This window comes from Ovis canadensis, chromosome 2, assembly GCF_042477335.2.
Source record: "Ovis canadensis isolate MfBH-ARS-UI-01 breed Bighorn chromosome 2, ARS-UI_OviCan_v2, whole genome shotgun sequence".
In the NCBI taxonomy this organism is placed as follows: Eukaryota; Metazoa; Chordata; class Mammalia; order Artiodactyla; family Bovidae; genus Ovis; species Ovis canadensis.
In genome coordinates this window covers 244,472,152-244,487,251 of record NC_091246.1, presented here as the reverse complement: position 1 = coordinate 244,487,251, position 15,100 = coordinate 244,472,152, and the positions used below count along the sequence as shown (strand labels likewise).

At 44.2% G+C, this 15,100-nt stretch overlaps 1 protein-coding gene across 8 annotated transcripts in view; it reads right to left on the bottom strand.

Annotated features, from left to right (window-relative positions):
- The window catches only part of PTAFR (platelet activating factor receptor), an 82,457-nt gene that overhangs the window by 34,746 nt on the left and 32,611 nt on the right, over positions 1 to 15,100 (bottom strand). For 3 of the 8 annotated variants that reach the window (XM_069578863.1, XM_069578864.1, XM_069578866.1), the window contains one exon: positions 4,044 to 7,238. The exons of 1 other annotated variant lie outside the window; for it this stretch is intronic. In XM_069578863.1, coding sequence (XP_069434964.1) covers positions 6,164 to 7,222 — 1,059 coding nt within the window. In that variant the 5' untranslated portion in view covers positions 7,223 to 7,238 and the 3' untranslated portion in view covers positions 4,044 to 6,163. Of the gene's footprint in view, positions 1 to 4,043; positions 7,239 to 9,590; positions 9,846 to 11,408; positions 11,614 to 14,314; positions 14,396 to 15,100 lie in introns of those variants that run through there. 4 more of the 8 variants (XM_069578868.1, XM_069578867.1, XM_069578870.1 and 1 more) reach the window with 4 other exon arrangements.

Genomic DNA, 15,100 nt, shown 5'->3' with positions numbered 1-15,100 from the left:
GTGAACCATGAACTTCCAGATGTTCAAGCTCATTTTAAAAAAGGCAGAGGAACCAGAGATCAAATTGGCAACATCTGTTGGATAATAGAAAAAGCAAGAGAATGCCAGGAAAACATCTACTTCTGCTTCATTAACTACACTAAAGTCTTTGACTGTGTGGATCACAACAAACTCTGGAAAATTCTTCAAGAGATGGGAACAGCAGACCACCTTACTTGCCTCCTGAGAAATCTATATGCAGGTCAAGCAGCAAGTTAAACCATGCATGAAACAATAGACTAGTGCCAAATCAGGAAAGAAGTTATGTCAAGGTTATATATTGTCACCCCACTTATTTAACTTATATGCAGGGCACACTATGCAAAATGCTGGGCTGGATGAAGCACAAGCTGGAATCAAGATTGCTGGGAGAAATATCAATAACCTCAGATATGCAGATGACACCACCCTTATGCCAGAAAGTGAAGAAGAACTAAAGAGCCTCTTGATGAAAGTGAAAGAGGAGAGTGAAAAAATTGGCCTAAACTCAACATTCAGAAAACTAAGATCATGGCATCTGGTCCCATCACTTCATGGCAGATAGATGGGGAAACAGTGACAGGCTTTATTTTCTTGGCCTCCAAAATCACTGTAGATGGTGACTGTAGCCATGAAATTAAAAGACACCTCTCCTTGGAAGAAAAGCTATGACCAGCCTCAGTTCAGTTCAGTTGCTCAGTCATGTCTGACTCTTTGTGACCCCATGAATCACAGCACGCCAGGCCAGCCTGTCCATCACCAACTCCCGGAGTTCACTCAAATTCATGTCCATCAAGTCAGTGATACCATCCAGTCATCTCATCCTCTGTTGTCCCCTTCTCCTCCTGCCCCCAATCCCTCCCAGCATCAGAGTCTTTTCCAATGAGTCAACTTTTCGCATAAGGTGGCCAAAGTATTGGAGTTTCAGCTTTAGTATCGGTCTTTGCAATGAACACCCAGGACTAAACTCCTTTAGGATGGACTGATTGGATCTCCTTGCAGTCCAAGGGATTCTCAAGAGTCTTCTCCAACACCACAGTTCAAAAGCATCAATTCTTCGGCACTCAGCTTTCTTCACAGTCCAACTCTCACATCCATATATGACCACTGGAAAAACCATAGCCTGGACTAGATGGACCTTTGTTGGCAATGTAACGTCTCTGCTTTCTTTCCAAGGAGTAAGCGTCTTTTAATTTCATGGCTGCAATCACCATCTGCAGTAATTTGGGAGCCCCCAAAAATAAAATCTGACACTGTTTCCACTGTTTCACCATCTATTTCCCATGAAGCGATGGGACCAAAAGCCATGATCTTCGTTTTCTGAATGTTGAGCTTTAAGCCAACTTTTTTGCTCTCCTCTTTCACTTTCATCAAGAGGCTTTTGAGTTCCTCTTAACTTTCTGCCATAAAGGTGGTGTCATCTGCATATCTGAGGTTATTGATATTTCTCCCGGCAATCTTGATTCCAGCTTGTGCTTCTTCCAGCCCAGTGTTTCTCATGATGTACTCTGCATATAAGTTAAATAAGCAGAGTGACAACATATAGCCTTGGCATACTCTTTTTCCTATTTGTTGTTCCATGTCCAGTTCTAGATGTTGCTTCCTGACCTGCATACAGATTTCTCAAGAGGCAGGTCAGGTGGTCTGGTATTCCCATCTCTTTTAGAATTTTCCAGTTTATTGTGATCCACACAGTCAAAGGCTTTGGCATAGTCAAGAAAGCAGAAATAGATGTTTTTCTGGAACTCTCTTGCTTTTTCCATGATCCAGCAGATGTTGGCAATTTGATCTCTGGTTCCTCTGCCTTTTCTAAAACCAGCTTGAACATCTGGAAGTTCACGGTTCACGTATTGCTGAAGCCTGGCTTGGAAAATTTTGAGCATTACTTTACTAGCATGCGAGATGTGTGCAATTGCGCAGTAGTTTGAGCATTCTTTGGCATTGCCTTTGACCAACCTAGACAGCATATTAAAAACCAATACAGTATTGTAAAGTAAAAATAAAAATTTAAAAAAATAAATAAAATAAAATACATCCAAAAACAAACAAACAAAAAAAAAAGCAGAGACATTACTTTGCCAACAAAGGTCCATCTAGTCAAAGCTGTCGTTTTTCCAGTAGTCATGTATGGATGCGAGAGTTGGACTCTAAAGAAAGCTGAGCACCAAAGAATTGATGCTTTTGAACTGTAGTGTTGGAGAAGACTCTTGAGAGTTCCTTGGACAGCAAGGAGATCCAACCAGTCCATCCTAAAGGAGATCAGTCCCGAATATTCATTGGAAGGACTGATACTGAAGCTGCAACTCCAATACTTTAGCCACCTGATGTGAAGGACTGATTCATCTGAAAAGACCCCGATGCTGGGAAAGACTGAAGGCAGGAGGAGAAGGGGACGACAGAGGATGAGATGACTGGATGGCATCACTGACTCAGCGGACATGAGTTTGAGTAAGCTTTGGAAGTTGGTGATGGACAGGGAAGCCTGGAATGCTGAAGTTCATGAGGTGGGAAAGAGTCGGATATGACTGAGCGACTGAACTGAACTGAAATATATATGTCAGGGGAATCATGATTTGTATTACAGAAATACCAAGTTTTCAAAAAACAAGTGTTTTACAAGAGGGTTTTATTATATCTGCTTGTGGCCTCAGGTCCTAAGTGTAGATATAACGGAGATGAGCAAAAATAGGCACAGCTGTGCCCAGTTGTAGTCAGCTGTGGCCTGCCCTTACTCCTCTGGTGGCTATGACTCATCTGGATGCCGTAAGGGGCCAGGTCTTCCCTAAGCCAGTGTTCTCTGGGATCACTGGTAACTCCCTGGGGTCAAGACTGAGATCAGGGGGAAATGCAGGGTGAGGACTTCCTGATGTGTAAACGGCTTGAAAATCCTGATTGGTGATATTTCATAGAAAGAATTAGAACTCAGCTTTTTCCATAACCCTGTTAACATTGCAAGAAATGCATTCCACACTGTGTAATTTCTACAGTCATGTAGCCCCTCTGAGCCCCATGTTCCTCTCTGTAAGATGAAGGAATTGGACCCTTCCATCTCCAAAAATTCTGATTCTCTGAAAATTCTTGACATCTTTTTTAAAATATAGATATATTAATAGAACTTTGGGAAAATATACATTAAATTCCTTTCTTAGGTGTCCCTACGGAGTCTTCTTAAACTCTCTCACAATAAGTGCATGTATGTTTCAGTGTGTGTTCATGTTACACCCTGGGGAAGCAGGAGGCTTTTTAGAGAGAGCTCATTCTAGACCTCGAGTGAGAAATGTGGATACACTGATGATTAAGATTCAGTTCCTTCAACTATACTTCAATCTTTTTTTTTTTTTAAAAAGGAGATTCAGTTACTTCCCCCAGGGTAGGAAAGAATACATTGAAATGGATAAACTTCCATAGTTATTAAGGTATAAAAAAAATTGCACCCTCTTAGACCTAAAGTGCTGCTAGGTCAATTAACTCATCTGGAGGAATTCAGGAAGGCTACCTGGAGGAGGTGTTCTGGGCTAGATCAAAAAGAGAGAAAACATCTGAGAAGGTCACAACCAGGTAGAGGTCATGTGGGGGTCAGTGGGGGAAGGTGGTTGTGTTCAGAGTAAGAGATAATGATCAACAGGGTCATAGCATGAGCTACAACCTGAAATACTCCACCGCTCGCCTGAGCCTTGGTGGGAGTGAGGTCCTGGCTTCTGTGTTGGGGCAACTTTCTGTGAGAAGCAAGGGGGCAATCACAAGCTATCACCTCAAAAACATTTGTCTCTTTATTGGGCACTTAGCAAATGCAGACCCCCGTGCACTTTATATACATCACAGCCACGTCTCCTAAAGTATGCTGTGCAAGTCATGGGGCGCGTGAGGTGACTGTAGATAGGACGCCAAGAACATTTTGACTTTAATACTGACATTTTATGTTTGTGTTTACCCTCTATGTGTGCCAGGTGGCATTCACCTTCATTTACAGTTTAGTTCTAAAGCAACCATTTAAATAGGCGCAAGTGTTAAAAAGTGACTCAATCTAGAGAAAAATATTTATTGAGCAAAATGTACAGGTGATACATGGATCTTGCAAAATTCATGATATGGGTACACAAACGGATGAAATTCAAGAAACACTGCTTTAGCATACAAGTATTTATCTCCTTCAGAGCTCTTTCGGTTGCAAAGTAATCAATATTATCACTCATTCAAATGAACATGAGCAAAATAGGAGAGTGTATCCTAACAAGGGAATCTCACAAGGACCCAAAGGAAGTAGCGCAGATTGGAGCGTTAAGAAGGGCTGGGCAAGAGGGCTGGACGTAGAGGGGGGGGAGCCAGCAGGCCCCTGGGGTCCCCTCTGGTCTCTGCTTGACTCTGCACATCTCTTCTGTCTGAGCAAAGCTATTATCTCTACTACGTTCATGCAGATACCTTCCCCACCCTGCTGTGCTGGCGGCACACACACCTCACACATGTAGATACACACACACTCACAGCTCCAGAGTTTATATGCATTCAGGTGAGTGGCCTGCAGAACCTGAAAGAGCATCCCTGAATGTTGCTGCTTATTCCCGAGCGAGAACCTGTCTGGTCCCACAAGAGCCAGACACTCACCTCTCATCCCCTGTTGGAAGATTTAGGGGGAACAAAGTCTCGAAAACAGAGAGACTCTGGGAGGAGCAGTCACCCTGACCAAGAGGTGTCTGGTCCTCCTAACAACTCTGAGGTAGGAAATCCAGCTCACAGTCCTTTGGCAGGAAGTGACACAGCCACAGCTTGAACCTGGGTTTGTGTGACACCAAAGTTCAAATCCACTGTACTGTTCACATGGTCGCCTCTGCTAAGTCCAGCCCATGGTGACTGGGCCAAGCAGGTCACTGGCCCATTGAGAGGCATTTATCAAAATCAGCTCAGTGTGCCGGAATCCAGGATCCCAGCCTTGCAGGGACACTGGCTGGCAGGGAGGATGGTTTCTGGAAATTGAGGCAGGCTCCTCCAAGCCCCTAACTCTGAGGCTGCCGGGTTCACACTGCAGGTGCTCAGGGTGCAAGAGGAGAATCAGACATCCAAAGCTCCTCAAGAGACGTTCCCCCTTTCTTCTGCACCCAGAGTTCAAAGTTCCTGCCTGCCCTAGGGATTATAGTTGCTCCCCTCACCTCCTGGGAGCTAAATCAGAGGGGCCTTCCAGAAAGTGAGGCAGGGAGGGGAGATGATAGGCTCCTTCCGCCCTGGAGGCCTTACCCACCCGCAGGCACTTCTCAGCCTGAGCGTTGTTTCCCATGGAAGCCTCCAGGCATCACGGTGGCCCGGAGGGCCCCAATTTGGCTTTGACGGGCCTTGCCCGCCCACAGTGGGTGGCTGCCTCACAGGAGTTACTTTCTCAGAGCTCCTTGTTGAGACAGACAGTGGAAGTGGCGGTTGAGTTTCTCCCACTGCCCCAAAGCTGCTCCAGGCCGGTGGAAGAGACGCATCTGATTCAGGAGAAAGGCTCCCTGTCCTAGTTTTTGGTCCGTGCATGTTGTATCTTCGCTGGTCACCACTCAGTAGAGGTTTATACATGAATTAGGAAAATGTTCCACCAAGCCAGGTGGAAGTGGCTCCCCTTCCACCTGGGACACTCCCCTAGGAAGTGTTGCGAAGACCTTGTGCCTGTGAGTGGAGACTGGGTGGGATCTTCCTGGCTCAGAAGTCGATCCCAAAGACAGTGCCGTAGCCAGAGGAGCATCCCTTTCCCCAAACCCCTTCTCTGCCTTTTCAGTGATAACGGGAGTGGTGGGCCAAAACTGTGGGCCTGGCTCATTTGGGACTGCCACCTTGGTAGGGTGAACTGGGTGACTCAGGGTCTGCTCCCAAGGACTGCCCCCCTGGTCCTGACATCCCTTCCAGAGCCATCAGACTGGGATGACTCTGCCAGCCAAGGTTACACGGCATGTGTCCAAAGGTGGCTGCAGGGGTTCATTCAAGTTCTGAACTTCCCAGCGGTCTGGTTCTGTCAGCACCCCCACCTTCGTGAGGTAGCCTCCATACTTAACCGGCCACGAGTGCCCAGGGAGGAGGTGCCAGGACCACGGCAGACACCCCCTCCCTCCCCCACCCCTCAGGTCAGTCGATGATGTCCATGGAGAAGAAGCCTCCGGGCCTGGCTCCAACAGTTAGACTAATATTTGAGCGATTTGATAGGGGCGTCTTTGAGCTGCACGACCACTTCCGTGCCCGTCTCCGAGGTGGCCCGGGAGCACTTCCGGCTCTCGCGCATACTGTACAACTTCTCGGTGAGGTGCTTGCGGAACTTCTTGGTGAGGAAACAGTAGATAATGGGGTCTAAGACGCAGTTGGTACTAAGGAGGCAGAGAGTGACCTGGTGCGCATCGTTAATCCCCTGGTGGAAGTCAGTGTCCTGGAAGCCCAGCTCGGCCAGGGTCCAGGGCAGCTGCACGAGGTGGTGGGGCACGAAACAGATGATGAACACAGCCAGGACGGTGCAGACCATCCAGAGTGCCCGGCGCTTGACCTCGGCGTTGCGCTGCATCTGCACCTGCTGCGTGAGCAGCGTGCGGATGATGACCAGGTTGCAGCACAGGATGATGAGGAAGACGAGGAAGAAGCTGAACACCAGGAAGATGTGGATGATGAGGACTGGGATGCTGCCCTTCTCGTAATGTTCAAAGCAGCGTGTGATGTTGCCCGAGCCGGTCTTTTTGGGCTCCCTGTTGGTCGAGTCCAGGACGAAGAAGTAGGATGCTGCGCCCACAATGGACACCCAGATTATCAGGGACAGAAGGAAGCCACGCTTGCGGGTGGTAGCCTGAGCGGTCTTGATGGGCCTTGTCACTGCCTGGAAGCGGTTGTAAGTGATGACGGCCAGGAAGGCCACTGAGCAGTAGGTGTTAATGAAGAAGAAGCAGCCAGCCAGGTTGCACAGGAATTTGGGAAGAATCCAGTCGCCCTGGTTGTAGTAGTAGACGATCCACAGGGGCAGGGTGACCAGGAAGAGCAGGTCAGCCATGGTGAGGTTCACCATGAAGATCTTTATCTCGTTGAATTTCTTGGAAGGGTACAAGCGGGCAAAGACCCACAGCACGTAGCTGTTGGCAATGACCCCCAGCACAAAGACGATGCTGTAAAAAATTGGGAAGAGGGTGTATCGGAACTCGGAGTCCACACGAAAGGAATTATTTGGCTCCATCTCTGTGGGCTGGAAGTGGTGGCTGGTCATAGGATCCTGCCTGTTCCTGAAAGACCACATAGGGATTCTGGTCAATGAAGGGCCAGCATGGTACTATCTTATTTACTCTGTTTCAAGACTCCTGTTTTGCACATTTTAAAAACTCTAAAACTGATGGCATTTTCCAATTAATTGACAATGTTTTTTCTTCCTACATAAAAGAATGGTGTGTTTTTAAAATGAATGGCCTCTGAGATTCAATAAAATCAGTGGCAGTGGAGTTTCTTTTCTCTTGTTTCATTTTAAAACATATCTTTTTATTCTTGACCTCATTTTGACTTAAAGTTTTAGGTAATCTATTCCTGGTGATGAAATATATAAAATTTAAAATATTAATTTAAATTATAATGATTTTAATTTTCTGACAAAATTTGAATATTTTTGTATTGATGAAATTTGAGATAGAAAATTTAATGATAAAGTGTTCTATGTTACAAAAATAATTTACATGCTCATACAAAATCTGGAAAATACAGAAGTGTAAATTAGGGTCACCCAGAGAATGAAATAGCAGCTATTTTTATTAGAAAGAACAAGTTAGATCTGATTGTACTGACATGGAAAGTTGTCCCTAGATAATATTATTAAGTAAAACAAAACCAAAAAAATTGGCATGAACTCATTATATATGTGTATATGATATAGAAAATGGTCTAGAATGATATACCTCAAAGTGTTGACAAGTAAGTAACTTCTAGGAAGGTGAGGTAGAGGTGATGGGGAGGATATTTACTTTAAACTTTTTGTTTGTTTGAACTTTTTAGGAGCATGTTTTGCTTTAGTAATTTTAAAATTTTAAATATAATTTTAAAATAAAAGTATAGTGGAGAAACCCAAAAGACATTGCGTTAACCAAGCAATCAAGAGTAGCATCATTGTTAGCAAAACATAGCAACATCAAGAACAGCTGGTATGATGTACTGAAAAGCACACATCCCTTCAGTGGTATTTTTGTCCAAAAATGCAGAATCTCAATTTAGTCATGAGAAAACATCAGACAAACTTAAACTGTGTGACATTCCACAAAATAAATGATCGAAAGTGTCAGGGTTGGGACTTCCCTGGTGGTTCAGTGGCTAAGACGCCGCACTTCCATTGTAGGGGTCCTGGGCTTCAACCTTGGTCAGGGAAGGGCTGCACTAAGACCCAGTGCAGCCAAATAAAAAATAAGGTCATGAAAGACAAGGAAAGCCTGAGGAGTTATCATAGATCAGAGAATACTAAGGAGACATAGGACAACTAAGTGAGACATGGGATCTTGGGTCTGTATCTGGGGGAAAAAGTCATTAGAGGAAAAACTGGTGAAGTTCAAATAAGGTCTATAATTTAGATATCTCGGTATCCATGTTCATGTTCTGGTTTTGATCACTGTACTGTAGTTTATGAATTGAGAATGTTGGGTGAAGTCCATACATGAGCTCTTTGTACTATTTTGCAACCTTTTTAAAGGCCTAAAATCATTTAAAAACAAAAATTTTTTTTAAAGTATGGTTGATCCTTGGACAACACAGGTTTGAACTGTGTGGGTCCACTTATACATGGATTTTCAGGTTCGATGCATGATACTGGATGCTTGGGGCTAGTGCACTGGAATGATGCAGAGGGATGGTACAGGGAGGGAGGAGGGAGGGGGGTTCAGAATGGGGAACACGTGTATACCTGTGGTGGATTCATGTTGATGTATGGCAAAACCAATACAGTATTGTAAAGTAATTAACCTCCAGTTAAAATAAATAAATTTATATTAAAAATATAATAAAATAAAAAATTAAATACATACTACAATACCACACAATCCATGGTTGGTTGAATCCACAGATATGGAATCCCATAAAGGGAGGGCTAACTAAAATTATAAGCAGATTTTCAATTGCATGGAGGGTTGCCTCCCTTAGCTCCTGAGTTGTTCAAGATTCAACTGTATATTAAAGATTAAAGCTAGCCATAATCACACTAATCAAAGTCTGGTCCATTTTCAACAGTTCATCACTCCCATCTACTCTCCATCAAAACCAGTGTTTCCTCCCCTCTACTCTTGTTGCTCCTACTATGGTGCCATCACATAAGCCTGGAAGCACCTCTGATGCTTGCGTTGCAGCTGAGGGGATGACATGGCAAGAGACTCCGCTGGGATTAAGCAAGGCCTGAAGCTCATCATACATATATCACAGTCCAGAGAAAAAAGTAGGGAACTGACATCGAGAAGCAAGGAAGGCAACACTTAGGAGCGGACTTCCCTGGCAATCCAGGGGTTGGGACTCCATGCTCCCAAATGCAGGGGGCACAGGTTCAAGCCCTGGTCAGGGAAGTAGGATCCTGCATGCTGCCCCCCCAAAAAACCCAAAACATTTAGGAGTACCTCTTTTGAAGCCAGGCATTCTGCTCAGTGCTTCCACAGGCACTACTTCCTTTGAGTCTCACAAAATCCCTTTGAGATAGGAAGTAAAATCCCCCATTTTACAGAATATAGTGTGGTCATGTGACTTGTCCGTGGTCATGTGACTTGTCCAAGGTCACACAGCATTATGGAATGGAGCCAGAATCTCAAATCTGGTTCATTCATACATTTATCCAACAAATATTTCTGAGTTCCAACTGCATGTCAGGCTCACTGCTAAATACAAGAGAGGCAGGATGAACAGGACAGACAGGACCATGCCCTCGGGGAACTTAGAGTCTCATAAGGGAGACAGACAAAGGCAATGTAAACAAACTTAATTGCTATACAAAGAGAATGGGGTGTTGATGTGAAGAAAAAAAGAGATCTACTTTGAAAGAAAGTGACACTTCTCTTGAGGCCTGAAAGAGGAGCCGAGGAAGAGTGCTCCAGGCAGAGGGATCTATGTAGGTCTAGGAGTAGGGCAGGAAAGAGTTTCAGTAACTGAAAAAACCAGCCATTTGATGACCTGACGTCCGGCTGCAGTTCCACCTTCATCTCGTGCCACCTTCTCACCAGGCTCCAGCCAAAATGGACTTCCCAGGTGGGTCTTCAAGCCCACCCAGGACTCTCCTGCCTGAGCCGTCTGCATGCACACCCATGCCCCTGCCTGGAACACTCTTCCGGATCCACATACACTTCCACCTGGCCAGCTCCAACTCTTGCTTCAGACCTTCGCTTCATTTCACTCCTTCACGGAGTTTCTCAGTGAGTTCCAGGTCAGGTCAGGTCCCATCTCATAACTCCCTGTACTTCTTAAATCTTAGCTCGATTGTTGTCATATTCTTGTTTGTATGATTGCTTCACCCTCTCCCACTTAACTGTGAGCAAAACAAGATCAAGGACTTTGTCTATTCTACTCTGTTCCCAGCACCATGAACCAATAAACAAAGAAGGGGCTTCCCCTGGCTCAGTGGTAGAGAATCCACCTGCCAGTGCAGGAGATCCCTGGTCTGGGAAGATCCCTTTTGCCGTGGAGAAACTAAGCCCGTGCACCACAATGATTGAGCCTGTGATCTAGAGCCTGTGCTCTGCAACAAAAGAAGCCAGAGCAATGAGAAGCCTGCACACCTCAACTAGAAAGTATCCTCTGCTCTCTGCAACTAGAGAAAAACCCACGAAGAAATGAACATCCAGCACAGCCAAAAATAAAAAACAACTAAATTTAAAATAAAAAAAAGGACAGCCAAAAATAAAAAATAACTAAATTTAAAAGCAAAAAAAAAAAAAAAGGTTTAAAGGAATGGGTTAGCCTTATTAATTACACCCACCCTTTAAGGAGCCCCAGAACATTGGAAACACTTAAAGACATCTAGGGATACTTCCAGGTCAATTTAAAGAAATCAATGGTTGTAACTGGAATTTTGTTGATTGAGAAAATTTTTGTTCTTTGCTCCATTTAGTATGGTGGTGGTTTGTCTATGTTAGCTGAATAAATGTAGGTTCCATTGTTCAAATACATCATTGTGATTCCTTTAAAAACAAAAAACTCACCCTCCAGTGAAACTGTGAATTACATAGTTGATTTGAATTACATAATTCTTTAAATTTCTACCAGAGTTCAGTTGATTCACAATGCTGTGTTAGTTCCAGGTGTTCAGTGAAGTGAATCAGTTTCACACATACATAAGTTGCTTCCTCAGAGGCAAATTGCTAGCTTCTACTCAGCTGGGAACTTTCCCACTCCTAAAGGTGACCTATCCTGCCATTTTGTTTCAAAGGTACAGGATAATAACTCACAAAGAGTGGTCCACGTAAATGAGGGACGAGAGAGAGCTTTCGGGGGATCCATGAGGTCAAAACGATCATCATAATAATACCAAGACATTATTTGTCCTTTTCACTGTGTTGACATTTGTGCTAATGTTACAAAAGGGTGAATAAAACCGCTGATTCCTTAGCACCAGTCAAGGCAGAGACACCAAACTGACACAGGTGCCATATTCTTCACAGCCATGCATTCCATGTAAAAAAAAAAAAAAAAGAAGCCAATTTCACTTTTAAATGTCCTTGATAAAGAAAGGAAATTATTTTATTAAATCTTAAGTACACTTCTTTTATTTTAATTTTTTCATTTCTTAAAATTTTTATTTTTTAATATTTTTCTTTTTTGGCTGCCCTGAATCTTAGTTGTGGCATGCCAGATCTTTGATCTTTAGTTCCATCATTTGGAATCTTTATTTGAGGCATGTGGGATTTTTAGTTGCAGCATGTGGGATCCAGTTCCCCAACCAAGAATCGAATCTGGACCGCAGCACTGGGAGCACTGAGTCTTAGCCACAGGACCACCGGGAAGTCCCTGCACATCTTTTTAATAATCTGTGTATCAGAATGGGAAATACGTAGAAAGCATCGCCGCTGCAAACTGGAATACAGTGGTTGTCTTCAGAAAAAGACCATTGTGCCACTGTTTGAGTTGTGAGCTGAGCTGTTTTTCATATTACCATTATCACTTGGAAAAATGACTGGCAAGCTACAGTGTTTTCAGAGACTTGGGTATTTGGCAGACCTTTTCTCAAATATAAATAAAGTGAACCCGTCTCATCAAGGAAAACAAATGACGCATTCTTGTTGCCAATGATAAAACTTGAACTTAACAAGAGAAAACTAGAAGTTTTGAAAAATTGTATCTGCCAGCATGAGGTTGACAGCTTTCCAACAGCTAAAGAATGTTCTGATGAGCTTCGTAGTTACATTAATAAATGCAATTTTTATACCTTATAATTGTCGTTCTTTTTTCATGGCTGAGTTGAGTCTGATTCTTGGCAACCCCATGGACCACAATGCTCCAGGCTTCCCTGTCCTTCAAATACCTCATAATGAAAGGCCAATACTTGGAAGACCCATATATCTCAGTGAACCAATGTTTTCCAAAAGTGGAAAACATGATGTTTCCAAGTTACACAGAGGTAAAAGATTCAAAGGGCAAGATAGACCAACATATCACAGTGCTAACAGATGACTAGGGGCTTCCCTGGTGGTCCACTGGTTAAGAATCCACCTGCCGATGCAGGAGACACAGGTTTGGCTCCTGGTTTGGGAAGATCTGCGGAGCAACTGAACCCGTGTGCCGCAACTTCAGAGCAGGGCCTGGAGCCAGTGTTCTGCAACTAGAGAGAAGCCACTGCAAGGAGAAGCTCACGCATTGCAACTAGAGAAAGCCCACTCCCAGCAACAAAGATCCAGTGTGGTTAAAAAGTTAATAGACAAATAAATAATGTTTTAAGACAGAATATCATCAATTAGTCTGAAAAAATCCATTAAACTATTTCTCCCTTTACAAATTAACAGCTGTGGGAGGGCAGATTTTCTTCATATGCTTCAACCCAAACGGTGTATCACAATAGATTGAATGAGAAAGTGGCCGTGAGAACCCAGCTGTCTTCCGTTGAACCCAACATTAAAGAGACTGGAAAAGAAAAATGTGAATTAATGCTGCTCTTCTCCCTAAATTGTTTACGTTTTGAAAACTTTAGTTAATTTTTACTCAAACCATGATTTATGTTAACATGAACTGAGTTTATTATTGGTTTCGTATTTAAAAACAAAATGTTTTAGAATGTCATTTTTGCTTTTGAATAGAATAAACATTGGGAGATATAACCCATGTAAACAAAAGTTCCCTGGAGCCCTCAATAATTTTGAAGAATATAAAGAGATCCTGAAACTAGAAAATTTGAAAATCGATGCTCCATCATGTCAGCTCCTCCTCCTTCCCCTCATTTCTGGTGAGCCTGAGATGCCCCTTCTTCTGGGACTGCCTTTGTTTCTTTTTCCTGCTGGACAAACCCTCTTGCCTTAGGGGACCCTGTTCCTGGGGTCTGAGAGGCAGGGAGGCAGCCCACAGCTGGACTGGGCAGTGTATGGTGCTCACTGTGGGTCTTTAAGGAAGCCACATCCCTAAACACCCCCCCCACACACACACACACAACCCCTCTCCCCAACCAAGTCCCTTTCTCTTCTTGGGTTTAGGCTCCAGTCCAGCAGGGTAGGGAAAACTCCAGGACAATCTTTCTCCAGGCAAAGAACTCCACCCAGGACACTCTCCTGGGCCCTGACCCCTGTACCACGCCTGTCCAGGCCTGTTGAGGAAGTCTTCCCTCCCAGATCAGAATTAGAGTAAAGTTTGTGAGATGTTCACCTGGGTACAAAATTTAAGGGAGCACCAAAAACCTCAGTAATCCAGATAAATAACATTTTAACGCAATTTTAAAGAATCCGAATCGGTATTACTGACTCTTCCTTTTGCCTCAGACTCTAGTATGGCCCTGCCTGGCACTATTACGCAGGTTTCATTGAAAATTTTGATATTTTGTTCATCATGGATTTGGGGGGATGGGGTTTGGGGGGCATTAACTGATTATTTTAAAAATACTCTCACCATGTGAATGGGGCACACCACCTCACAATGCAGCTCACCCATTCGGTCATTCACTCACACCTTCACTGGACAAGCTCACAGCTGGGCAGAGTCCTGAGGCCTCTGAAAACAGACCTGTCTCTGTCCTTCAGGGACTAACAGGACATTTTCAAGAGAGAAATGCAGAAATAGATAAGTGATAACTGAAGGACAGGGAAGCCTGGCGCTCTGCAGTCCATGGGGTCACAAGGAGTCAGACACAACTTAGCGACTGAACAAGTGTTACCGTGGAGGTTCTAGATGTCAGGGTCATTCTGAGTGGTGCCCATGGCCCGGACTCGAGGGTCCAGAACAGCTCCTGCTTAGGCTGAAGGAAGAGAAGGGGTTAGCCTGATGCAGCTGGGAGAGGAAGAGACCTGGAAGAAAGTAGAGAATGTGCCTTCTTCTCGGGGAACGTGAGAAGATTGGTTTGGCTAAAACTGGAGAAGGGAAAGGCTACCCACTCCAGTATTCTGCCCTGGAGAATTCCATGGACTGTATAGTCCATGGGGTCACAAAGAGTCTGACACGACTGAGCGACTTGCACTTTCACTTTTCACTAAGGGGATGGGGTGGTGGTGAGGAGCAACAGGACCTACAAGGTAAGCATCGTCAGTCTACCGAAGTAGGGTCTTGAATTTTAGGCTGAAGGAGTTTGTATTTGATTCTGCAGAAAATGGGAAGTCGTTGATGTACGTAGCATATTTTGTTTATGGAAGATGACTGAGCATTGTGTTGATCAGTCATTAAGTCTTGTCTGACTCTTTGCAACCCCATGGACTGCAGCACACCAGGCTCCCCTGTCCTTCACTAACTCCTGCGGTTTGCTCAAATTCACATCCATTGAGTCAGGGATGTTATCCAACCATCTCATCCTCTGTTGCCCCCTTCTCCTCCTGCCCTCAATCTTTCCTAGAATCGGGGTCTTTTCCAATGAGTTGGCTCTTCATATCAGATGGTCAAAGTACTGGAGCTTCGGCTTCAGCATCAGTTCTTCTAATGAATATTCTAGTTTGATTTCCTTTAGGATTGA